The sequence below is a fragment of the Rhinolophus ferrumequinum genome, chromosome 24 (assembly GCF_004115265.2).
Source record: "Rhinolophus ferrumequinum isolate MPI-CBG mRhiFer1 chromosome 24, mRhiFer1_v1.p, whole genome shotgun sequence".
Taxonomy (NCBI): Eukaryota; Metazoa; Chordata; class Mammalia; order Chiroptera; family Rhinolophidae; genus Rhinolophus; species Rhinolophus ferrumequinum.
Genome location: NC_046307.1, coordinates 39,082,713 through 39,107,394, shown reverse-complemented (window position 1 = coordinate 39,107,394; position 24,682 = coordinate 39,082,713). Strand labels below are relative to the sequence as shown.

General features: G+C 49.2%; 1 protein-coding gene across 2 annotated transcripts; it reads left to right on the top strand.

Moving 5' to 3' along the window:
- Positions 1-10,439: 10,439 nt before the first annotated feature.
- BOD1 (biorientation of chromosomes in cell division 1) lies at positions 10,440-18,552 on the top strand. 2 transcript variants are annotated; one of them, XR_004421997.1, is made up of 4 exons: positions 10,440-10,854; positions 14,405-14,529; positions 16,633-16,901; positions 17,809-18,552. XR_004421997.1 is itself a non-coding variant. In XM_033096753.1 (4 exons), exons 1-3 carry the CDS (start codon positions 10,612-10,614, stop codon positions 16,826-16,828), a joined length of 564 nt encoding a protein of 187 aa, XP_032952644.1. In that variant the 5' UTR covers positions 10,445-10,611; the 3' UTR covers position 16,829; positions 17,809-18,548. The 2 variants fall into 2 exon arrangements, 1 of the variants encoding a protein (XP_032952644.1); XM_033096753.1 differs by having other exon boundaries at positions 10,445-10,854; positions 16,633-16,829; positions 17,809-18,548.
- Positions 18,553-24,682: the final 6,130 nt, after the last annotated feature.

Sequence of the window (24,682 nt, the reverse complement as noted above, 5' to 3'; positions counted from 1 at the left end):
CGTGTCACCCGTCACATCTCTAAATTTACAAACACAGTCAACGATCGTCAAATGTAACCACTTTCGTGAACATCAGGATTCGCCAGTTAATCTCAATCCTGGCCGGATTTCAGATTTTGTTACGACATGGTGCTCATACTTACTTCGTTCATACTTACTTAGTTTGGCACGTGTTATGAATCATAAACCTCACCGGTGACACAGGCATTCTGGGTATTTCATGTGACCAGGACCTTCCCTGAGCATGCATACCTCAGATCAGGTTTGACCAAACACGGATCTGTACCATAGGTGGCATGTCTTCTTGTCTCTTCTCTCAGTTACCATGTACTAGTGAGTTTCCTAATTTGGGGCCTGTTCAACTAAAAAGACTGACGCCCGTGAAGACCAGAATCATTTCTGTGCTGTTCACCACACAGCTCCCCATGTGTCGTACAGAACCTGGCACTAATGTAATACATGACCCATGGTAGGTACTCGTCAAACATTTATTGAATGAATGAATGAATGAATGAACGAATGGGGCTGGATTACATGCCTCTTAGCTTCTTAGCTCCTTTCAACACGAAGCGTCTCGGCCTCCATGTCACCAGAGAGCCCTTGGCTGCCTGACCCCACATGGGCAGCATTTGATGAATTGGCTACAGGTCCTTTGTTTGGCACAGCAGGGACCAGGGGAGGCTTGGTCATGGGGGGGAGCTCAGGCTGGGGGTCTGGAGCTTACCTGACCGCTGCCCCGAGCAGGACCCCCACACAGGAAGGACATCTGTGACTCCGGCAGCCAGCACGTCATGTGCCCCGCACGCAGAGGGCAGCAGAGAGCCTGGAGGCAGGTAGGAGAGTACACCCCCCACCCAGGTGGGACCTGGAGGTCAAGGAGACACACACCGTTGAGATGGTGGGCCGTCTGAATAATGCTGTGTCTGGTGGAGCTCCACCTCTAGTCTAAAAGAGCTGTCCTTTAATGCAGAGTCACAGGAGCAGGGCAAAGGTGGGGCTGGAGCGGGCCCCTGGGGAGACGCCTGGGAGGGTGCTCCACCCTCAGCACATGTCCCTGGACTTCCACCCTAATCCTCCAGGCAGACTTCCGGTGAAATGACTTCTCTAAGGGTCTCCCAGAGGGACCCCCCACCCCTGTCCCCGCTCCAAGCCTCTGTACCACCCTGGGACCCTCCTTCCTCGGGGCTCAGCGTGGCCGGGTCTTCTTGTTATTCAGGTCTCAGCTCAGAAGCCGCCTCCCAACAGAGGCCTTTCCTGACCACCGACATGTTTGGCTCCCACGTGATTCTGGTCTTGATTTTGCTGGTTTCTTGCTTGTTTATAAACTCCAAGAACTGAGACCATCAGACCTTTTATTGAATCTTTCAGCCCAAATGTCAGCACAAGGCGGCACAAAGAAGGCACTTTATGACTGTATGTATGTAAGTGTGTATGTGTGTATGTATATGTGTATGTATATGTGTATGTATGATGGTATATGTGTGTATAGGTGTGTATGTGTGTATGCATGTATATGTGTATGTAGGTGTATATGTATGTATGTATGTATATGTGTATGTATGTATGTGTATGTAAGTGTATATGTATGTATCGTTTATGTATGTGTGAATGTGTGGATGTATATGTGTATGTCGTGTGTATGTATATGTGTCTGTCGGTGTGCTGTGTTCTGTCTATGTGTCTGTGTGTGTGCCTGTGTGTATGTCTCTGTGTCTGCAGGTGTGTCTGTATCTGTGTCTGTCGGTGTGTCTGTATATGTGTCTGTCGGTGTGTCTGTCTCTGTTCTGTCCGTGTGTATGTGTGTCTGTCTCTGTGTCTGCCGTGTGTGTATGTCTCTGTGTCTGTCTGTCTGTCGGTGTGTCTGTCTGTGTGCATGTGTGGCTGTTATGTGTCTGTCGGTGTGCCTGTGTGTCTGTCTCTGTGTCGGTCGGTGTGGCCTGTCTCTGTGTCTGTCGGTGTGTCTGTCGCTGTGTCTGTCTGTGATGCCTGTGTGTCTGTCTCTGTGTCTGCGGTGTGTCTGTCATCTGTGTCTGTCTGTCTGTCGGTGTGTCTGTCTGTTTGCCTGTGTGGCTGTCCTGTGTCTGTCGGTGTGCCTGTGTGTCTGTCTCTGTGTCTGTCGGTGTGACCTGTGTGTCTGTCTCTGTGTCTGTCGGTTGTCTGTCTCTGTGTCTGTCGGTGTGTCTGTCTGTCTGTCTGTGGTGTCTGTCGTGTGTCTTCTGTCTCTGTGTGTCTGTGTGTCTGTGTGTCTGTCTGTGTGCCTGTGTGTCTGTCTCTGTGTCTGTCGGTGTGTCTGTGTGTCTGTCTCTGTGTCTGTCTGTGTGCCTGTGTGTCTGTCTCTGTGTCTGTCTGTGTGCCTGTCTGTGTCTGTGTCTGTATGTACTCTGTGTCTGCCGGTGTGCCTGTGTGTCTGTCTATGTGTATGTCAGGTGTGTCTGTCTCTTGTATGGCAGGTGTGTATGTCTGTCATGTGTGAATGCACATGCTCAGTAAAGGAGCGCGAACCCTCACAGCTCCCCAGGGCTCATTCAATGCCAGCCTGTCCAGAAATGAGACTAGTCCCCAAATCCATGGGAATGAGACTAACGCCTCCAAGAACAGTGTCCCTGCGTCGGGCTGGGTACTGGTCCAGGGGACGATGGTCACATATTGAGCACAGACAACGTGGCAGGCCCTTGACATGAGCGCCTTGGTTTATTGCACAGTCACGCGCTGAGTGGTCACCATGGTGATTCTCCTTCCACAGATAAGGAGACAGACTGGGGAGGTAAAGGAACTTGTGTGAGATCCCTCAGCTCTGAAGTCACGGGGCGTTAGGCGGAGACCCCGTGCTTGAAGCCACTGTGCGCCGCTTCCTGCACATCTGCAGGTCAGTAAATGAGTCCAAGCCCACAGGGGACGATGCAGGTCAAGGAGCTCTCTGAGTGCGGTTGTCCCATTCGTTGGTCCAACAAGTGTCTACCAGGCCCTTGCTCCCTGTGGGTCCCAAGGCCAAAGGCTAGACACACAGAGTGCGAGGCTGAGCCCCACCCTCTTGCAGCTCAGAGACACTCTGTACCACCATGGTCTTCTAGAAAGGCTTTCCTTAATTAAGGGTAATTAAAACGCCTTGGGTTTTGAGGATTTCTTAAAATTCCTTGGGGGTGGGCAGCAGTGATGGTATGCAGAGTTAGTGCTGGTGTCTGAACTCAGGAGACACTTGAGGAGGGGACTGCTTGGCTCCTGGCAAGCTGGCTAGGTGGGCGGGCCTCCCGGGGCTTGCCCCAGTTTGGAGCCATTTCCTCCCAAATTCCATCTCCCCAGCCGCCAGCCCTGAGCTCTGGACCCAGGCCGAGGCCCACAGGGCACTAGCGTGGGGTAGTGCCCAGCTCAGCATTTTGTAGCAGGTCTTGGAGTCCAGGCATCAGGACCTCTGCTGAGACACTGGAATTTTTCAATTTGAAGCCCAAAGTTCACTCTCTCTCTCTCTCTCTTTCATTCATTCATTCCTGGCACACTGCACATTCTCTCCTCCACCCACTGCAAAGCCCATTGTCATTCCGGTGGCATTTCAGCCCACTGCAAGCCTAGCAGAGGCTCCCTCTTCCAGATTTCTCTGTCGGATCGCTGGCAAGGACAAAGCCATCAGGAGCAGGATTCGGTAACTAGCTTTTTAATTTCATGGCCGGAGGTTGTCAGGACAGTGCAGAGAAAATTGCCAACGATTCGGAGAGTGGCTCGTGAATCTGGGGCAGAGCAGATGAGAACAAGGGCGCAGTTCAGCTGGGGGGTGGGGTGTTGGCAGCCACTTGGATGAGAAAGTTCTCTTCTTCCAAGTTTCTTTGATTTGGATCCCATGTTAATTTTAAAAGGTCGATTCAGCAATTTTTCACCTTTCCTCAATAAAGTGTTTTAGATGGCTGAGAAGGAAAAGGAGGAGGGGTATCGAGGGTCCTTCTCTAGGGGGGGACAGGATCAGTGGATCATAGGTGGCTATGAAATGGGGTCATAAAGGTGAGGACGGTTGTTGTATTTCCAAACCATTTTTGCAAACTTGGATTCTTGCACCAGTGTACCTCAGATTCAGGCACACTGTCAAAGTGAGAAGATCTGCATCCCATCCCCAAACTCAGCCAGAACTGCTGTGTGGCTATGGGTTAGTGGCTCTCCCTCTCTGATGTCTGCAAACTGACAGAGTTGAATAAAATCATCTGCATGATCCTTTCTCACCTTTATGCTTCTCTGCTTTCACCAAACCCATCAGGAATCCTTTCATTACCTTAAATCTGGGGTCTCTGGTCTCTTGGGCAGAACCTCAGATGGGTCTGGATTGAGAGGACTGGTCTCTGACCTCCCAGGAGCTGAGTGACAGAGCGGCATCAGGAAAGGCAGTCTCCACTTTACCCTGCCATGCCAACCAAGAGTCCCCAAGTGAATATGCTTGGCCAAGCTAACACAAGAAGAATGTAGCAGACTTGCACTGGGCTTTTGTTGTATAGTTTCCAGAACTCTCTCCAATACATTCCCTTACAAACTCATTCCTTACAACCACCCTATAAGCAAGGTCCTATTACGTCCCCCATTTTACGGAGAAGGAAAGCGAGGTTCAGATGCCCAAAGGCGACCAAGTCCGACCAGAACCACCCAGCTAGTAAGTACCCTTTGGCTTGCTCTGGCCTAAGATAGACAAGGGTTGCTCCCAGAGAAGAAGACGGGGAAGAGAAGTCAGGTACCTCTCACCAGATCTTTCCTTTCTCTCTTGCAGCCTCACATTGCTGTATCAGCCCAAGGCTCTCAGCCTCAAGCAACATCAACCGTTTCTGGGTGGTTGAAGTTGAAAGGGAATTTATCGAAAGGATACCGGGAAGCTCACGGGAGAGACAGGAGGGGATCTCATGGTCCAAAGTCCTCAAATTTAGCTAATTGTCTCCAAATAAGGCTACACGTCCAGTCACAGAGAAACACTGCCGGGAACAAAGACATTTGCCACACAGCTTTCACCTTTGCCCCACCCAGCCTCACACCACAGGGCACGCAGCACACCTGCAAACTTCTGTACAGCACATATACATTAAGTCTCGTACCATCTTAGAAGCAGCACAGCCCCACATCACACTGCGTTCTGCATGTAGAAGTGGTCAGACTGCTCAGTACTGACCCCTCTCACAGGCTGTCCTTCTGACCACCCCATTTCAAGTCCCTTCTGCTTACAGACAAGAGCTGCAAGGGCCAGAGAGGAGATGCCACCGGCATGTTCCAGGGAACTTTTAGCAAAAGGTAATCTCTTTTACACAGAAGAAGTGGCCACCTGTAACTAGGGGCGGTGGGGGAGGAGGAAGGCTGAGGAAGGAATGAATGATCGAGAGAAGCTGAAGCATCCACATGCTGAAAACAATCCCCCTTTCTGACCACCGGTGGGGTCTGAAGTTTCTACCCAGGGAGGCAACTGTTCCCAGCCCTGGCCCGTCAGAACCTCCTGGGCAATTGTCATAAATGCAGACGGCCAGGACCCATCACTAGGGGTGGGTTCTGTAGGTGTGGAGCGATGGTGGGCATCTGTACTGTTAATGAGGTCCTCAGGGAATTTGGGTGAACACCAAAGTTGAAGAAGGACTGGCCAAATCTGCCTAAAAAGGGACACACGGTAAACTAGGTTGATTCATAGTTATTCTTAGACGTGATCCGCAGGGATGGGGCCCAGGAAAAGAAAGCTGATTCATTCATGCATCTGGTCATTCATTCCTTCATTAGCTTTTACAGTCAGTCAGTCATTTCACAGATGATGGATTTAGTGGAGAAAGATGGTCAGGATTATATCAGTCAGCACGGTTATATCAGGTAAGTAAAGCTACAGTAACATAAATCCAAAATCTCAGTGGCTTAAAACAACCAAGGTCTATTTCCCACTCCTGCTACGTGTCCTTTAGGGGCCCGCTGGGGCCTCTGTTCCATGTCTTCTCACTTTGGGGCCCAGGATGGTAATTCAGCCACTATCTTAAATTGTGCTGGTTATCACGGCAGATGGAGAGAGAGTTCTTGAAGGGTGTCATGTTGGTATTTAAATGTCCTGGCCCAGAAGTGACATGAGTCACTTCTGCTCACAATTCACTGGCTGGAAGTAGTTACCTGGCCCCAACTCACCCTTAGGATGTTGGTTCATGACTGTTGCTTCTCCATGCTACAGCAGGAAGGGGCGGGCGGTGCTTCCACTAGCAAAGCTTTCCCAGGAACCTCAGCTTATGTCTCCTTGGCCAGAACTGGGATCTATGGTCACCGCAACAATGATGGACTCTAGGGAAGTATATACTTTAACAGGGCACACTGCATCCCCAAATAAAATTGGATTCTATTGATAAAAAAGGGGAATGGATACAAGGTAGGCAACTAGAAGGAAATAGGTGGATAGGGAGTGTGCCGGGAGAATGAGACAGTGTTGGAAGTGTGACAACAAGGGTAGAAGATGGATCCAGATCCCAGAAGCAATAGCAAGCCAAGCTTGACTGTGAACTTAGCCTACCAATTTAGAGATTGACTGAGTGGGTCCCTATGTCATCACAAGATTAAAACTAGCAAAGTAATAAAAATAAAGTTATTTTGTGTGTATTAACTCTGGATACATATTAATCAAGATTTCTGCCTAATAACAGACTATAGCTGAGTATATTAGGATCTTATATCAAGACCATGTTATTAGCTATTAGCTATTGAGGGCCTATTATGTGCCTGGTTCTGCATATATATTATCTCTAATTTTCATGACAACAAAAGATAGGTGTTAATATCTCCCCATTTTACAGCAAACCAAGCCTCAGATTGGTTCATGGATTGCCCTAGGTCACAAAGCTGATAAGCAGAGGTGCTAGGTCCAAACCCAAACTACTCAGTGTTTTCTGTATATTATATCAGGTCGCCTCTTTCGCCGGACACCCCTTAAGTAATAATAATTCGAAATCACAATGTGTTAAAAACACCGCAGCCTGAAACGTTATCTAAGATGCACCTCTGGTGTGAGAGGCGGTGATCATATTGATTGGTGCTGAGGACTCCTGCTTATGAAAGTCCTGATTTTCTTAGTGTGTATTTGGATATCCAACCTGTCATTAGAGATGCTGAAAACATCAGAAAGAAACAAACAAAAAGAAGCAGTCCATACACTACAGGTAGGTCATCTCGAGAAGCTCTGGATGCTATTAATTAAGAAATGCACACCTGTCCAGCCTAAGAATTGCCCAGGCTCTTGGGATGAACATATGGAAGCAAGAAGAAAAAGGGCCACGCCATGAGCATGAATAAGGACCAACAACCTGCCTCCCCCAAGTGGGTGTGGAGTCTAAATGCAGCCCTGGGCTCAGTCTTAGGGCTCTAGAATGCTTTTGCTTAAGAATCAGGATCTTGGGTCACAAGGTCAAAAGGTTGCCAAGGCAACGCACAGACTGAAGGCTAACGTTGGAGCCCACTCCCTGCCCCAGGCTCCTAGTCCACTTTAGTCATATGTGACGGACAGCTCCGTATATTGTACCCGACCCCTCTGAATATTGGCTATAGTCTGACATTTGGTCTAGAGAAGTATCAAAAATCATAAATGGCCTTATTCCATACTTAGAAGAGCAGATTTCCTTTTCACTCATTCATTTTTTTCATCCATCCGTAATATATTTACCAAGAGCCTGTATGTACCAGACACCACTCCAGGTACTGGGGAAACGATGAACAAAACAGACAATCTCTTCCCTCATGTAAATCTGTGACCACAATATGTGTTAAACACTTACTAAGGACCAGGAATTACACTAAATGAATTGCCAAAATGGTGCTTCATCCTCTCCAAGGTCCTGAAATTGAAGCTCAGAGAGCTTATGCAACTTTTCTAAAGCGACACCGCCCCAAAGTGACAGAGCTGGGATTCCAACCCAGCACCATCTGATGTAAAAGTCCCACGCACACGTTTTCTGTTTCATATCACCCATAGCAACCTATGGATTTAATTTCTTTCCACTTCTTGTTCTTTCTCCTTCAAGTTCCCGGTTTGGGCTGTGGCAGTTCTACCGTTTCAGACAGTCTTGGACATAAAATATTCCAGCACCTAATATGTGTAATTCACTAGGATCGGGAAAACTTGTCACAGACTTTAAAACTGAGATCCAACAATGATTTTTTTCCCTGATGGATACCCGAAAACGAGATTACCACCTGGGCAAAAGTTAAAAATGTATTCTGCATAAAATTTCTAAAGGTCTTAGATTATTAATATAGCAACGGCGCCCCCTGGTGATCATTATTGTATGTTACACATTTTTTGACGGGGGGAGCACATTTTGGATGGGGGGGGGGGGTTCCTAATGAAAATTTGGATGAATAAACCTCCCCTGGTCTTGATCACAAGTCTCATTCCCCACCCACCCCATTTATATCAACCCCAAAGGCGAGGTCATAGAGTGCAGCATCTTCTCATGGTTCAGAGTTCCAACAACCAGCACGCAAGGTCCCCATGATCCACTGTGAGATTGCCAAAGGGTGAACCACCTGCTGCCAATTTCCAGGATCACTAACCCAGGAGGTCGTGACAGATTAACCCATCGTCTGCTGCTATCGCGTTTCTTTTCTGAAGGGTATGGGTCCAAATGACAACCTCCCCTTCCTCCAAACACCGCACACCACACAAACCCCACACACACCTGCGCGCGCACACACACACACACCACCGACCCTATCCCGTGATTATCGGAAACAGAGTGGACCTTATGCATTCACTCTGAGCTAGGTATTGTACTACCAGCTGGGGACACAGGGATGGACAAGTCGTGGTCCCAGCTCTAAGGCTTACCTTCTAGCAGGGAACAGGGGGCCAATTAGCGCATAAATTATTCCACTTTCAATTATAATAATTGCTACAAGAATGAGGCTCTGAAAGTTTACATCAGTGAGACAAGACCCAATTAGGTCAGAAGGCCAGAAAAATTTTCCCTAAGGAAAGAATAAGGTATGATGTGCCCAAAATAGAAAAGAGACTGGTCCAAGTGATCGGGGGTTTGGAAGAAAATGAACATGGGGCCTGGATACCTGAACTGGGCGTCTTCTGGGGCTAAAGGGGAGGGTTAAGTGTGGGATCAATTAGCAGCATTAGACATTACGTAATCTCAAAGATGGAGAAGTATTAAGAGAGAACGTTTGTCATTAATTACTGAGGAAGATTGAGCTGATGTTAAAGGATGAGTATAAACTAACCTGAATATTTATTTTGAGGGTTCATTTAAACTCTCTTGAATAGGAAATGTTGGGGTGGACAGCATCCCAGATCTCTTTCTATTCTGCCTCTTCGCAGGAGCCAAGCATATTGCAGAATTTATTTACATCCCCTCCACTGCTTATTTGGGGAAATAACAATAGCAGACAATTGCCAGAGTTGTGGGCTGGAGTTGAGCTAATAGGCAAAAGGCTGAAGGAAAGAGAGGATAGTGATGGCAGCCCTGGGGTTCCAATGGTGAATGGTGGCCAAAAAAAAAAAAAATTCAATATATAAAGCCTTACCTAGTGTATAATGCCAGGTAGCTCTCAGGATGTAGTGAAACTTAGGTTAAACATTGCAAGATTTGGATTTAGTAAACCTGTGTTCAAATCCTCCTTTTCTGCCTCTAACTATGTGATCAGGGCAACAAACTCTTTATGCCTCCATTTCCACATTTGTAAAATAGCAGTGATAATAGTATCTGCTTTTTCGATTGTTGTGAAGCAGTGTGTAAAGTGCTTAGCAGCACGCCTAGCATATTCCAATTACTCATTATTAGTTTTATTATTATTATTATTATTATCATTATTATTATTATTATTGACAGTCACCTGGGATAAAATCCACCCACGTAAGAAAGAATTCAGGAAGACAATTTGCCATTATTTTCCAATTTTCCAAAAGAAGTATGCATTGCTATTAAAATCAGGTGATAAAGAAGCCCACGCATTTCCGAAGAGAAATTGACTAGTTCACTGTTTCCCAAATTCCCTGGATGATTTTGTCCAAGGAGGCCACGGGAGTGCACATTAAAAGCAGATTCCTAGTCCCCCACCCAGAAAAACTAAATTAGCATCTCTAAGGGATAAAACTGACATGTGGGCCACATACTTATATAATAAGTGGTTGATACTGTTCATCTAAAACTTGAATCAGCCCCGCGGATTATTCTTATAATCAGTCACTGCTGGGAGGTGCTAATTTAGAGAAAGGTTCACAGTGATGGAGAGGACGGCCAGCCTAGGTAGCAGAAATCACGCGGGCCGAGGCCCGCCTCAAACTGGCGACGAACGGACCCGAAGCCTGCCGGGAGTTGTAGTTTCCGCGGCCAGACCTCTGCCTTATAAGAAAGCCGGAGAGGACTGCCGAAAACCTCCCGCCCCACAATGCAAAGGCCGATGGTGACGTCATCGGCAAAGCGCCCGGGATGGCGCGGGCCGTTTCTGCCGCTTCTACCACCATCACCGCGGCTGCCTCAGAGCCGGCCTCCTCCCCCTCCTCCCCTCCCGTCGCCGCCGCCGCCGCCGCCTCCTCTTTCTCCGTCCCCTGCGCCACCTCCACACGACCCAGGCCCTCTGTCCCTGAGGAGAAGCCGTATTAGGTCTCCTGCGCGGGCCCGGGGAGCAGCCATGGCGGACGGCGGCGGCGGCGGCAGCGGGGGTACGGGCGCGGTGGGCGGCGGCGGAGCCGGCCAGGCCTCGGCGGGGGCGGGCACGGGCGCGCCGGGCACGGGCGGGAGTGGAGGCCCCAACAACCCGGCCTCGCTCCCTCCCGGCGACCCTCAGCTCATCGCTCTCATCGTGGAGCAGCTCAAGAGCCGGGGCCTGTTTGACAGCTTCCGCCGGGACTGCCTGGCCGACGTGGACACCAAGGTACTGAGGCCGCCAAGGTCGCCCCTTTGCTTTTCCAAAGCGGAGAGAAACACAAAAGAGACCTTTAAAAATCTCGGCAGGGAGGTCGGACCGCTTGGGGCAGTAACGACGGGGAGCTTCCTGAGTGACGCACACGCGGGTTGGGCTTCAGCCCCGGCACTAGTCGCCGTGCAATCGAGCCCAGCCGCTTCTCTGAACTGGGGGTTTCAATACTGGTGTTAGAGCCTACTCCCCATCTTTCCCAAGATGGGGTCCCTGTAAGCCTCTCAATAGCAAGCCTCCGTATGTTAAGAATGGTGGAGAACGCCACGTAAGTAAGCGCGAATGGTCTGAATGCACTCGTCGGTACTGGAGCTGTTTCTTCCTTCCCTTTTTTTCTCTTCCCCCCTCCAGCGCCGTGATTTGCAGACTTGCAGATGCAGTTGAATTAAGGTACATTGTAAAGTCAGCCCCCTTATTTTGTGCTCCCTTACTGATTAAAGGGGATTTGGTGCTTTTGTCAGATCCTGATGCCGGCCACAGGTCCGCCCCGCGGTAAAATGCTAGTGAACGTTCCCTAGTTGCCAAGGTGGTTTGTATGCAATGAAGTCCTGTGTGTTGCGTCCGACATCCAGTGGTGCCTGGACCGTTCCTGTCCAGAGCTGCTCTGACAAGACAGAGACGGGGCGTCTTCTAGTGACGGGATGTCTCCTCCCTGAGCCGACCTCACAACAAGACTGTGAGCTTAAAAGACGACCGTAAGGAGAGGGAAACCCAGTCTGTTTATTCGTTGAACATGTATCGGCCTGTCTCGTGCCGGGCTACGTAGAGGGAGGAACAAGTCAGGCACTTCCCGGCCCTCAAAGCTTGTGCTCCAGGGCAGAAAACTGACATAGGAAGTGGTCAGTACTGTTACTCCTCCAAGATGAAACACCCAGTAGAAGCGCTGCTCTTGAAACGAGGTGCTTACTTGTTCCTATGTGGGGGTCTCACATACGGACTGATAGCTCCCGCCTTTCCCAGGACTCTGAGTGTTCTCAACCTCCCATCACAAGTTCTCCGCTCCTGTTTCTTATGTCCCATTACGTTTTGTGTGGCTTAATCAGTGTAGTGTGCATGTTGTTGTTATTTTTTTAATTACTATTGAGGAATTGTTGGAGAGGGAATTGGAGCCTCCCCCGCGGAACACCTTCCTCGATGTTCCTCCTGGCCGTTATCCGGTTGTTTTCATTGTTTACGGTGGTGTCTTTTCCAGCACCTCTTACTGAGTTCCTCGTTGCTTTGGCCCCACGGTTGTCAGTGTGGTCCTTGGATCAGCAGCACCACCGGAGAACCGGCTAGAAACGCATATTCTGAGGCCCCACCCAGACCGCTGAAGTCTTTACGGGAAAGTGGACTGTGATTTTCTTTGCATCCAAACTGTACAGAAACTGATGGGCGAGTGGAGAGAGGGCTCGATAATGTAAGAAAATGTTAACGGGAGGCACATAAGGTCCTTTCACTCATGAATTGAGGGAATTAGTCTGTATTGGCAGGATCCGTTCAGGTTTGCTGGTGACATTTGTGGTCCTTTTTTAGTAAACGGTCCTCAAAGCGAATGAGGTGTTTTTCATAGCAGAAGGTACAGTGTCTGGATGCCTGGTTACAAATGACAAATCTAATTCTAGCTCCCATAAGCAAAGGGGAGGGTCTGCCGACTGGAATGCCAGGAAGGACGGAAGGGACAAACTGCACTGGACCAGGCCTGCCCCCCAGTGCTGCCCTCCGTCTCTGTTCTTCATGACTGCTTCACTGTCGTGCAGAGCAGTCATCCACTTGGTGACTAGGATCTCTTGATTACATCTTACAGCCTCTTCCTCTAGAAAGGGACTCTCAGCTCCAGTTTGAAAAATCCCGGGGGGATCAGCTACATGGTGACAGAAGGAGAACTGACTTTGGGTGGTAAACACACAACGCAACATGCCGACGATGCATTATCGAATTGTACACTGAAACCTATATAATTTTACTAACCAATGTCATCCCAATAAATTTAATAAAAAAAAATCCCAGGGAATGTCTGCACTGCCTTAGCACGGGTCGGCACCCACACCCCTGTCACCAGGAGAACATGACACGCACTGCCCTACCCATGAAGAAGGGATGGTGATTACCAGGAAGAAGGAGTCGCTAGGCAGATAGTCCCCAGGTGCCTGTGAAATTGGCTTCTCACTCTTCTCCCTGCCTTCCTCTTTCCGGGTTTAGTGCAGAGTCTTTATGCCTGTGAGTCACTGTTCTTGGCCTTTAGGAAGAGTCCACTCATGGAGTTGAGGCCCACTGATTCTTTTGTCGATTTCATTGATCTGACTTGGCAAACTTGGGCCACAGTAACAGTGCAGCATAAGCCAAATCTCAGTGGCTTAACACACGCACTGTTCTCATGCTGACAAGGCTGCAGGTCAGCTGATCTCTGGTCTTCGGCTGGTGGCTCAGCTGTAGGCTGAAGGTTGCTTGGGCATGGGTCCGAGCTGTGGGTCGGGGTTAGGTCACTTGCACGTGCAGTCATTCTAGGTCCCAGGCTGCAGGGGCAGGGGCTGGCTACCCAGGACGTGCCCTCGTAGAAGGTCATCAGAGCCCAAGAGCCACGCCAGACAGTACGACCACATTCACTAACGTTCCCTGGCCCAGCGCACGTCGCTTGTTCAACTCGGCGTCACGGGGGTAGAGAAGCATCCTCTGCCAGCAGGGCTGGGGTGGGGAGGGAGGTGCCACACAGCGGTGCGCACCATTAACCTGGTTTGGGGAGAGCAGCTGAGAGCACCAGAAGCTTCTGGAGGCTTAGAACACGCATTCCTGGTGTGTACCGAGTTCCCTCTACATTTGTTCACCTGACCTCAGCTGGGTCTAGAACCACTGAGGCATTTGAGACCAGTAAGTATTCCCAGCTCCTTTGTGGACTTCAGTTTTCCTTCCCCTGGGCCTTTCCCAGCGTTCCACAGGCCTTGGCTTTTGTCCCCATTCTTGCGTCATACTGAGATTTGAGTGGCCCCTCATTCTAGGCAGAGGGTCCTCCTGAACCCTTGTTTGTTTCTGGGACACCCTGCAAGGCAAGCTGGGCAGTAATATTACAGTTTTCCAGGTGGAAACAGCAGACTGAGATGCTGGAGGCCTGTAAGTCGGAGAGCTAGTAAGTAACGGAGCCGGTCTGGACCCCCGTTCCTCTGATTCGGAAACAGCCTGTGTCTGACCTTGGCTTCGCCTTATGGGCAAGTTTACTTTTTATGAGCCTAAATTTCTTCTCTCTAAAAGGAGGGCAGGATTTGAGAGCTAACACGACCTCACTCATAGTTCCTTGAAAAGTAAGTGGGATAATAACAAAGCATCTGGCTTTGTGCCCACCCACCATAAAGGGGGCACTGGTGTTCGCCATGAAGTCACGGTCTGCCGTGCTGCGTGGTGAGCTTCACAGTCGTGACGAGGTGGTCTGAGGCCTCGAAAATCTGCGTGTCTATGAAAAGCAGTGTTCTGAATGACTGATTACCACTTTGATGCATGTAACTTCTGACTTTGCCCCTTCTTTTTAATATTTTAGCCAGCTTACCAAAACCTGAGGCAGAAAGTGGATAATTTTGTGTCAACACATCTGGACAAGCAGGAATGGAATCCTACGATGAACAAAAACCAATTGCGAAATGGTCTGAGGCAGAGTGTGGTCCAGTAAGTAAGCGGAACTGAGAGCGAAAAGGCAGGTGTCACCAGGGCGACCGGTGAGCAGGCTGGTGCGCGTCTGTTGGGTCGGGGTGGCCGGTGCTGCGTAGCGGAGGGCACAGGCGAGAGCCGCACACTGCTCCTCTGGTGAGATTAGCTTCCCGGGAGCAAAGGGCCCCGCTGCAGCCCTGGCTGCTGTCTCCAGCTGGATCGGCTTCCGGTGCACGTCTGCCAGGCGCTGCGAGAGCTTCCTCGTGGCTAGGCGTGCTCTCTGCCCTTTGACGTTTTCGGTGTGGTCTGCACATCCGTGGGAGTTTTATACCCAGGTAGCAATGTTTAGATCTTAGGCACGAGGAGCTGGGTCTTTATTCTCACAGGTGAAGGCTTAGTTTTAGCACCTGTGTAAAATTTCCTGCCTTTTGGTCGGATCTAGAATATATTTAACCTGAAATAATGAATTTGGGCTTAATATTGGGACATCTCTCTGTGATGCTTGCCAACATTTTGAATCTGAGGCAAGTTCCGCTGCAGTTTTGCAGGGCAGGTTTTCTACTTAAGCCTGGAGTGCTCTCGCCTGCTGAGACCCTGCGGCCCCCAGCGCAGGCTCGCTGGCCCAGCCATCCAGGCCCAGAAGCCGTCCAGCTCCGCGGTGTGGAGGCTTCGCGGGAATCCGCTGTACTGTTGAACCTAATTGTGACCACCAGTCTTTTAACTACAGGACATCTGCTCATTTCCCTGGGTTCTAGGCGCCCGATAAGATTTCACAGTTCCCTTCAACGCCTTTACAATGTCCAGGAAAGTGAGCTGTGCTGTCTTCCTTCTATGTTTTCCCTGATCAGCTTTTTACATCCCGTGAAGCCCCTGTGACTGACTTGGGAAACCGGTGTTGTAGCTGGGAAGCCATGGCTCGTGCCTAAGGAGGGGCGGCTTTGCTTCCTGACTGACCACGGCCTGATGCCGACCTCTGTTTGTCACATGCTCATCTCGGAGGGCGTACCGTGTGCTGTGGGTCTCCCCGAAAGTGCCCCTGCACTCGGTGGCGCTGTGTTTACATTGAGGCTTCCTGTTGCTGCATTGGCAGTCACCCCTGAATGCAGGGGGCACTTCGGTCACCGTCCAGCTGAAGCACCTCCGGGCCTGTTTCTCGTCTCACTGGGTGCTGTGTGCGTTCACCTATCTGTTTCCTTTGCTGTACCTGCCACCACCTGCCCACTTACTGCAGAACCTATTTTTACCCAAGCAAAGGCTTGAATGGCCCAAGAACTCTCAAGTCTAAAAGAAAATGAGTAAAACCTACCCGTGTGCTTGTGATGGTATCTGAATAGTTTCATCCTTCGAGAAGAGCACTTCCGTTTGAACCTACATAACTCTCTTCCAGACTTTTCAATGTATGTGTTTCCCGTCACTGTACTCGTCCTCACTACCCTTCCCAAGTGTTTGACTGCAGACACTTGGCCTAATTTTTGCTCTACTTCAAAAAAGATTTGGGGTGTATTTTAGCCGCTTAGGAGCTTAGAACCAATGTGTTTCTTGTCTGTGTACCTGTTTGCTTCCAAGTTACCTCGTATGTGTTAGATGTCAGTCACACTGAAGGCCACGTGGCTTGCTGGTGACGGAAGCTCTTCCCTGCCCTGACAGGTTGGACTTGGACAAGGGGACTTGAGGCCAGGTGGCTGTGGCAGGTCACTTCTGCTCTGGCTAATCAGAGAATGTTGTGGAAGGAAGTGGAGTCAAGTCTGAGGTTCGCTGGCTTTGACAGTGAGAGTAAGGTTTTCAGCTCGGCCTGTCATCAAGTTCTTTCCTACCATGTGGTCACTCGTTCTTTGGGACAGGCCACTTAGTTTTGCTTGGTTCCTTTGTACAAGGTTGAGGTGGTGGTGGATGAGATTGTGAGTTAGGAATAATAGGCAGCTGCTGGTTGTGGATTGCCCCCTGAAGTAAAAAGACAACAGCTTGAATCCTGTGTATGTGTGGATCTCCCTTTGAAAGAACTCTCTAGAGCGGCGTAGCTTTGACCAGGTGAATCCTTACTGGGCTCACACAGAACACTTGTTGGGGACTAAAGAGTCTCAAAGGAACTAAATAACAGAGTGATCTCTTTGTCTCCACAAGGTCGGGGATGTTGGAAGCAGGAGTGGACAGAATAATTTCTCAGGTGGTGGACCCCAAACTAAACCACATCTTCAGACCCCAGATAGAACGAGCGATTCATGAGTTCCTGGCGGCCCAGAAAAAAGCAGCAGTGCCAGCACCCCCTGCAGAGCCAGAAGGCCAAGACCCTCCAGCCCCGTCCCAGGACGCTTCCTAAGGTCTGGTGTCCCGTCTTTTGTCCAGGAGCATTCATCTCTGACTTATAGATAAATGAAATGCATAGAAAAGGGGTAAGCCATTATTGGGGATAGTCCTATTTTTTGTCTATTGAGAAAAGTATTCACGCAGATGGACTTCACCTACTGTTTAAGAGTCGTATTTTACTACAAACTAATTACTAGCATTTTCCTATGTCATGAGTATGAGTTTCTGTTCCAGCAAAGCAAAAATGTTTAAGCTATGAATAGATGCTTCATTAGATGCAACCAGCTAAGATGGTTGGTGGGCACAAGGGAAATTCAAATGAAAGTCTTGTTTTTCTGAAACTGCTTAAATGAGTCTCGCCCCTAGACAGGAGTTAAACTTGGATTTGCAATTTGGATATAAAATCAAACAGTGCATTCTAAAGCGGCATCATCCTAAATGGGACTCGAAGTCTGCTTTAAGCCCTGCTGGGTTTCCTTGTATATAGAAGGTTTTGAGTTGACCACTGTCAGTTACCGTAGGTCTTCTGTTATACATACTCCCTTGTTTTACATTTGGAATTTAATTTTAAAAATCAGCTGTAGCTGCAGAAAACAATGGTTTTTGCAGGGTTTGGGAGACATTAGTAACTATAAGCAGTGATCAGCAAGTGTGCAGTGGACTCCCATTTGTCCAGTGTTAGTAACCACTGGGATTGTCTTAGCCCCTCGTTCTACTTTGGTGTCCCATTTGTACAGTTCTTCAAGATGTCTGTTATTTTTGATAAGCATTAGCGAGTGAACAAAGCAGGAGCATCAGGCTGACGTGGGCACTCACTCCAGAGAGGGATTGTCCTTTTATGCCTGTGCGGGAGAAGACCTCGGTGCCATTATGGAGGATAAAACATTCATTTCAAGTCTTTCGGGTTTAATTGTAAATTCCTTTAGCATCATAAAATTAAGTAAATGCAGCCTCTCACCAATAAGCGTTTTGATACGATTCTCTTCCTTTTAGAATATGCCTGACATCTTTTGGAAGCTCCACTGAATCAACGGTGAAGAAATGGATTCGGTTCATAATAGTACAACTTCAGAATGAAGACAGGCCACGGTCGTCACTGATTGTAGCCTTGTCTTTGGGGCAGGGTCCAGATTGAACAGGGAGCACGTCTGACCTGTGTGCCCCTGCATTGCACTGCCACCTGGCGAGCCTGTCTGAAGGGGTGACAGCCAGCAGACACTACAGAGATCTGAAGAAACACTACATCAACCTGCTGTTCTCCAGAAACAAACCTTGATACTTGAACTTAGAGGTGCATGTGGATTTTGGGGTTTGTGCTGGGAAATTAAAAAAGCTACAGTAAAGGAACATAACCAGTCTCAAAGGTACGATTTCTAAGAATGATAGTAAAGGTTAGCTGAGAGCGAGTTTTGACAGTGCTCATTTGATACCGTTTCTCAGTTACAAACTAGAATGCACAAGCCACTAGCATCAAATAGCTTTAAGGTGTTGTGATCCTGTTGTTCGTGAATCTTGTAGCTTGTTTCCTTTCCCCTAAAAGGTGACAAAACACGGGACCCAGAATGCATGAGGAGGCGCAGACATTAGATAAAAGGAAACATTTGCAGGCTCTCTGTCCAGGGCTTCTTCCTATCCTGCAGGGATAGGCAGTCTTGGGTGTGTTTATTTTATTCCCATGTTTGTGTTTTTTAGAAAAGTGAATGATTAATAAATAGCTTAAGTTTTATAATAAAATCATTTGAAACTCTTACTCTGAAGCTTCAACTGAATAATAGACGCCGGGGTATGAAAGCAAAGCTTTTTCTTCTGCCTGCATGCCACTCCTGTGCACAACACATGACTTCATGGTGGTGAAGGGCGGGAGACAGAACGTGGAACTGCCTTTGCCCTGAAGCCAGTAGGCGAGGCTGGAAGTGGGCGGGCAGCTCCTCTCCTCTCCTCCCTGGACCACTGCTGAAGTGGGTCTTTAGTTAAGGTCGGTACATTATATTCGTGTTACTCAGACTTGAATGTGTGGGAGGACCACCTGGGGATCATGGGGGAAACACGTGTTCTGACCGAAGCTGTGGGGTGAGACCTAAGTGTACGTAACAAGGTCCAAGCTCCGGTGATGCCCCTGGTCCTCCAAACACTTTGTAGCCCAGGCCTCGGGTAATGTCAGTCCCTTTAAACTAAGAGTCCTTGGTTCTTAGTTGAGTCTGCTACTGGATATTGTTAATCTTATAAATTGTAACCTATAGGAAATCCTCACATAACATCATTGATAGGTTCTTGGAAACTGCGACTTTAAGTGAAACAACATAACGAAACCCATTTTACCATCGGCTAATAATTGATATAAACAAGACTTAAGTTCCCATGGCATATTTCTGGTCACAAAAACATCACCACTACTAAAGACCCAAAACACTTCTAATATTAAACACTGAAATAAATGTGAGCCATACATACATTTAAGAAAGATGAATAAAACCAAGATCATTATTTTCCAACCTGCTTATTCCAATTCAGGGTCCAAGGTGGCCAGAGCCTGTCCTGGCAGCTCAGGGTGCAAAAGCAGGACCCGCCCTTGACAGAGTGCCCTTCCGTGGCAGGGTCTCTCACACCTACCCACACACTCCGACTGGGACAGTTCAGACACGAGTGAACTCTTTGGGATGTGGGAGGGACCCAGAGAAAATACACGTGGACGTGGGGAGAACGTGCCAGTTCCACATAGTGGTCCTGGCCAGGAACTGGATTTCTTTTTTTTGCTTATCAACATGACGATAAAATGACATTCTTCGAGGACCTGCTGTATTTGGTTGGTTCCCTGTTAAACCACTAACACCTTTACCATCTGTACCCCTGTATCAGGGCTGCACTGCCACATGCATTTCAAAGCAAGCTGGCCCCTTGTTTAGGGCAGGTGGCGGAGCCATCTGAAGTGTGTTCCGCTTCCCACCTCCTGATGGGCACAGTTCCATTTCCAGTTGAAACCGGTTGCTGTCCTTTCCAGTTTCGGATTCAACCACCAGACGTGAAGGGGCTCTCTAGTCCCCTTCACTCAACTAACAGACACGAGTGACCGGTCTTACCAGTCTATACTTTGCAAAAAACTTTCTCAGACTAACGTGTACCCCCTTCAAGACTCAGGCCCTTCACAGGGAAGCCCCCTCCCAATGAGTTGTGTGCTCCAGCGGGGAGCTCTGCACAGCCGCTGTCTGACCGCACGCCCCGCCCACGACATCCTGCCCATCCAACATGGACCTCAGTGCAGCAAAAGGGCAGCCCAGAGAAGCCATACTTTCTGCCCCCAAATGCCCAGTTGACTACATTTGGTGTATGTTTTTGGCAGTCGAGACAAACAGTCCTAGGGGGGCTGGGAACCAACAGCCAGCGTCTGGCCCCTCCTTGGGAACTGGTCACCTGCTGAGTCAGTGAAGCCCTCGTGCTTCAGGTATGAGTTAGGCGAGCACAGCCTAGAAGGGCCACGTGTGTTCTCAGCTAAAGAACAATGGCTCCCTGAGGAAGACAACAACACCGGAAACACTTTGCCCCCACGCTCCCAAACACGCTTGCTGTATTTATTCCTAAACAGGAAACCAGTCACGGACCTCAAGGCTTCTCTCCCTAAAGCTGGAAAAACCACTGCCACTTGCAAAGGCCCAGGGAGGCACAGAAGTCACCTCTGAAAGACAACAAATAGTACTAACCTTTAAAAACCATCAAGGCCTTAGAGTCCTGAGGATACTAAGAGCCCCTGCTCATTTCTGAAGTCCAGTTCTTTTGCCTGGAGCCGCGTCTGCAGGAGACTGTTGCCTCTGGCATGTTCCGAATAACCAGCCTAAACGCTTGACGGGCAGAGTCAGCCCACCTTCCCCACACAGTCAGGACTGTCTTACCTCTTTCTTGCTCTGTAGAGAAGTTTGTGGAGCCTCCATCAGATGTTCAGGCTTGTTTCATCCTGTTTCTGCCTTTTAGCCTTAGCTTCTGTGTACTCATCAGAGTGCAGTGTTCCCAGTCATTCTGTGTCACTAGTACTAGGAACTAAATAAATACCACCAACCAGCAAAGCAGTGCTTCTGAAAGCATGACCCCCAGTCGGCAGCATCAGCATCATGGAACTTGCTAGAAATGCAGCGCCCGCCCCACACCTGCTGATTCAGAGACGTGGGGAGGGGCCCACGAGCCCTCCAGGTGGTCCTGATACACACTGAAAGTCCTTGTCCTGACGCCATTATGGAGTGGTAATGACGGCCTCATTATAATTAGTGGATAAACGTGTCTCTTCTAACAGTTCCTGAGGGGCAATACTGTCACTTAGCATCATCACCGCCACTGTTTTTATTATTCTCCCATCAGTCCCGCACAGCGAGGACTGTGCGGATGGGCAATCTGACATAGAAATGTCTGCACGTAACACACCTGAGCTTCCAAAGCTATGAGCAGTCTTCTGAAGGCGAGTGTCCTTCAGCAGCTCAGAGCACCACCGGGAACTCTGCAGAAGGGCTTCCATTGGCTGTTAAATTAAAGCTAGAGGAGAGATGCCTGAGGGGAGCCAGCAAAGTCAGGGTTGAGTTTAAACACTGCCTGGATCAGCCTGGCAGGGGGCCAGGCCCTGCCTCCCTTGGCTGCCCAGGATGCCAGGGGATGGGGTGTGAAGCAGACAGGAGCGCTGGCACAGCCGAGCTTGCGCTGGCACTGTGCATAGCACCCGTCTATCACCTTACCCGTGGAGGAGCCAGGCGGTCCGTTCTACGGCCTCGTCACCGGGGTGGGCTTGGCTCCAAGGCCACATGTCCTGTCACATGCATCACATGACCTGAGACCTCGCCAGTCTGACAGCGATCTCCAAACGGCCACTTGGCCCTCCTTTCTGAAACAGGGCTTGCATGACACAGCAAGGCCCCACCAGGTGGCAGACATTTTCTTTTCTTTCTTTTATTTTTTTTTTAAATAAACCTTTATTGGGGAGCCTCACCGGACCCGATGGGAGGGAAGGCTGGAGCTGTGGACGTCCACGGCACCGTGCAAGAATTTACAATATATGTCTGTTCCAAGTTTTAATAAGAGTCTTTTTTCCCCAGTAAAAAGACCCTCAGCGTCCCTGGGAGTGAGGCCGGAGGTCGAGATGAGCCTCGGTCTGGAAGGGCCACTGGAAGCCAACACGGACCCCACCCCACCTGTCTGCCTCAGTGTCCCCGCTGCGTGGAGGTGGCAGACATTTCCTTATGGACAAATATACTTCATTCTCATGCCTTTTTGGTGGGATTTATTCTCCATTGTAAGGCCAAAGGAACCATGACGCTGGCGGAGAGCCTTGTTCCTTATGAAACTGTGAAGAGGGGCAAGGTCTGAGCCCAGGCCTCTTGGAATTCAAAGCCCGTGATTTCCTTTCCCCCTTTGCTATGGTGCCTCCATCTTCACAGAATAAGTTCAGTCCAAGTTCAGTCCTCTGGGGTCCGCCCGTCACTCCAAACACAGGCCACCATCAGATCAGCTCGGCCTCCTCACGCAGATGGGTGTGAAGGGCAGGGTTTGCAAACTGACAGGCTGTCTGCTCTGCCCTCTAGCCAAGTTCTACGGTCGTGGAGGTGTGATTGCTCTTGTTTTGTTTTCAGTTAATGACCAGTGTATTAAAATGGGGCGACTTCCTTATAGATCTGTAGTTCTGGCCTCTAATGAAGCCACCCCAAAATACACTGCTTTGGTACATGGACTATTTTGAGCTGCACACACTTAAGAAACAGTAAATATGCAGGAAGTCTTTCTCAGCTGCCTAAAGACTGATCCTCCAAAAGGAACTCGGCTGTCATCAGTCCCTTTTCTGGGAGTTTCATCACCCAGGGAAGATGGACTCTTATCACAGGAGAGGAGACTAGAAGTACACACCACACCCAAACAAACTGTGCCACAAAGAGTCACACCACCCATCTATTCCTTTTTTTTTTTTTAACGGATACCATCGTTTGTAACATATCCGTTTGTTTGTGTTTTTTTTTAAGATTTTATTGGGGAAAGGGAACAGGACTTTATTGGGGAACAGTGTGTACCTCCAGGACCTTCTCCAAGTTAAGTTGTTGTCCCTTCAATCCCAGCCGTGGAGGGCGCAGCTCAGCTCCAGGCCCAGTCACCTGCTAGCCGCAGGGGGCACAGCCCACCATCCCCTGCAGGAGTCAAACTGGCAACCTTGTGGTTGAGAGGAGGTGCTCCAACCAACTGAGTCATCTGGGAGCCCAGCGGCAGCCCAGCTCAAGGTGCCGTGTTCAATCCCAGCGGCAGGGGACGGAGCCCATCATCCCTTGCGGGAGTCGAGGAATCCAACCGGCAACCTTGTGGTTGAGAGCCCACTGGCCCATGTGGGAACTGACCTGGGCAGCCCCTGGAGTCAGGAGCACGAAGCTCCAACAGCCTGAGCCACCGGGCCAGCCCCCATCTATTCTTCAAGAGCCCGTTCATCTTTCCTAAAAATCATTTACTCTCCCGGAAGAGGCCTACATCCTGTCCTCCCCTCTTCCTATTAAGATGATATTTAAGCCAGAGTCTTAAGCCGTTTCAAAGAGTCACTCATTTTTCCCTGGGGATCTCCTACCTGTACAGGAGGGATACGTGTTAATACACTTGTTTGTTTTTCTCTTGTTCATGTTTTTCTCTCGTTAATCTGTCTTTTATTACTGGAGTCTCAGGTAAGAACTCCAAACGGTAGAGGGAAAATTATATTTCCTCCCCTACAGAGCAATAGATTGGCTAAGGTAGAAGTTAAACCAATGTCAGAGAGGCTGAATGTGGTAAAACTTATCCAGAACTCTTATTGGAGCAGCAATTGGGTTAAATCTCGAGTCTATGGGGCTTCTGTGCAAAATTTAAGTGTTACACTTTTTTTTCTCCCCTGGGCCATTTTGTCCCACTGAAAAGTTTGCCTGGACATGACATCCTTAATCTGACCAAGACACAGAAGCCTTTGTCGCATTCGTTTCTTGCTGTCTGGGGCCCCAGATCAGTTTACTTAACCAGCATTACAAGTCCTCGTGTAGCTGGGCTCACCTTCTCCTTTTCATGTCTGCTTACACACTGGAATGCTTTCTCTGAGCTCCTCTCTTTCTTGTAAGGCCTTGCAAATATAGGCAATCTCACCATAATATACCGCCAATATTCCATTTCCAACCTCTCCCCCAGAACCACAAGTTCATGAGGTCCATAATTTGCCCCTGAGTTACTGCTGCCCACTACATACCACCAATGTGTAACCTCTGACCTCATCCCTACTTCAAGGTCGTACAGCGTGAACTGACCGCTCCCTCCTGAGAAAGAAGCGGCCAGGAGATGGTGACAATGAAGAGAAGAAATGGCTGAAGCACTGAGTCAAGGGCATGTGACAGCCCCTGCCAGCTGGAGCAGGTCACTCTGCTGACTTCAGGCTTGGCTGAAAGAGGAAACAGGAGGGCCACCTCCCAGACTTGGGAGTCAAGCTAGCCTTTGTTTTCTCTTTGTTCACACTGTCTCATTGTCCCCATGCTGCCCGCATCTGTTTTTGCGTCTCCTGCTGGGTTTCAGTGTCAGCCACCCTGGTGACAGCTGCCTGTCTTTCAATGACTGCTGGGGCTTTCTCCTCATACATCAGACCGCCTCGAACATACCCTCCAAATTCAGTCCAAGTCCATGCAGTTGTCTTCACGAACTGTGGAGACTAACAGAAACTTACTTATATTCCATGAGTTAGGATTTTAGTGGTTTCCATGCCAAGCACACATCTCTCCATAAACGTCTGGACAAAGGTGGATGAAAACACAGTGGACAGGACTGGATGAAATCACCATAAAAAAGTATTGTTATGCTATTCCACTTTCCCCGTTAAGTCTATGCTGGGAATACCTTGTGGTCTGCA

What these genes read in the sequence shown, in the direction of transcription:
- BOD1 (XM_033096753.1), top strand. Translation starts at nt 10,612, where the DNA reads ATGGCGGACGGCGGCGGCGGCGGCAGCGGGGGTACGGGCGCGGTGGGC. An exon ending in TGGCCGACGTGGACACCAAG is followed by an intron (nt 10,855 to 14,404) that starts GTACTGAGGCCG and finishes TTAATATTTTAG; the next exon opens with CCAGCTTACCAAAACCTGAG. An exon ending in CTGAGGCAGAGTGTGGTCCA is followed by an intron (nt 14,530 to 16,632) that starts GTAAGTAAGCGG and finishes TGTCTCCACAAG; the next exon opens with GTCGGGGATGTTGGAAGCAG.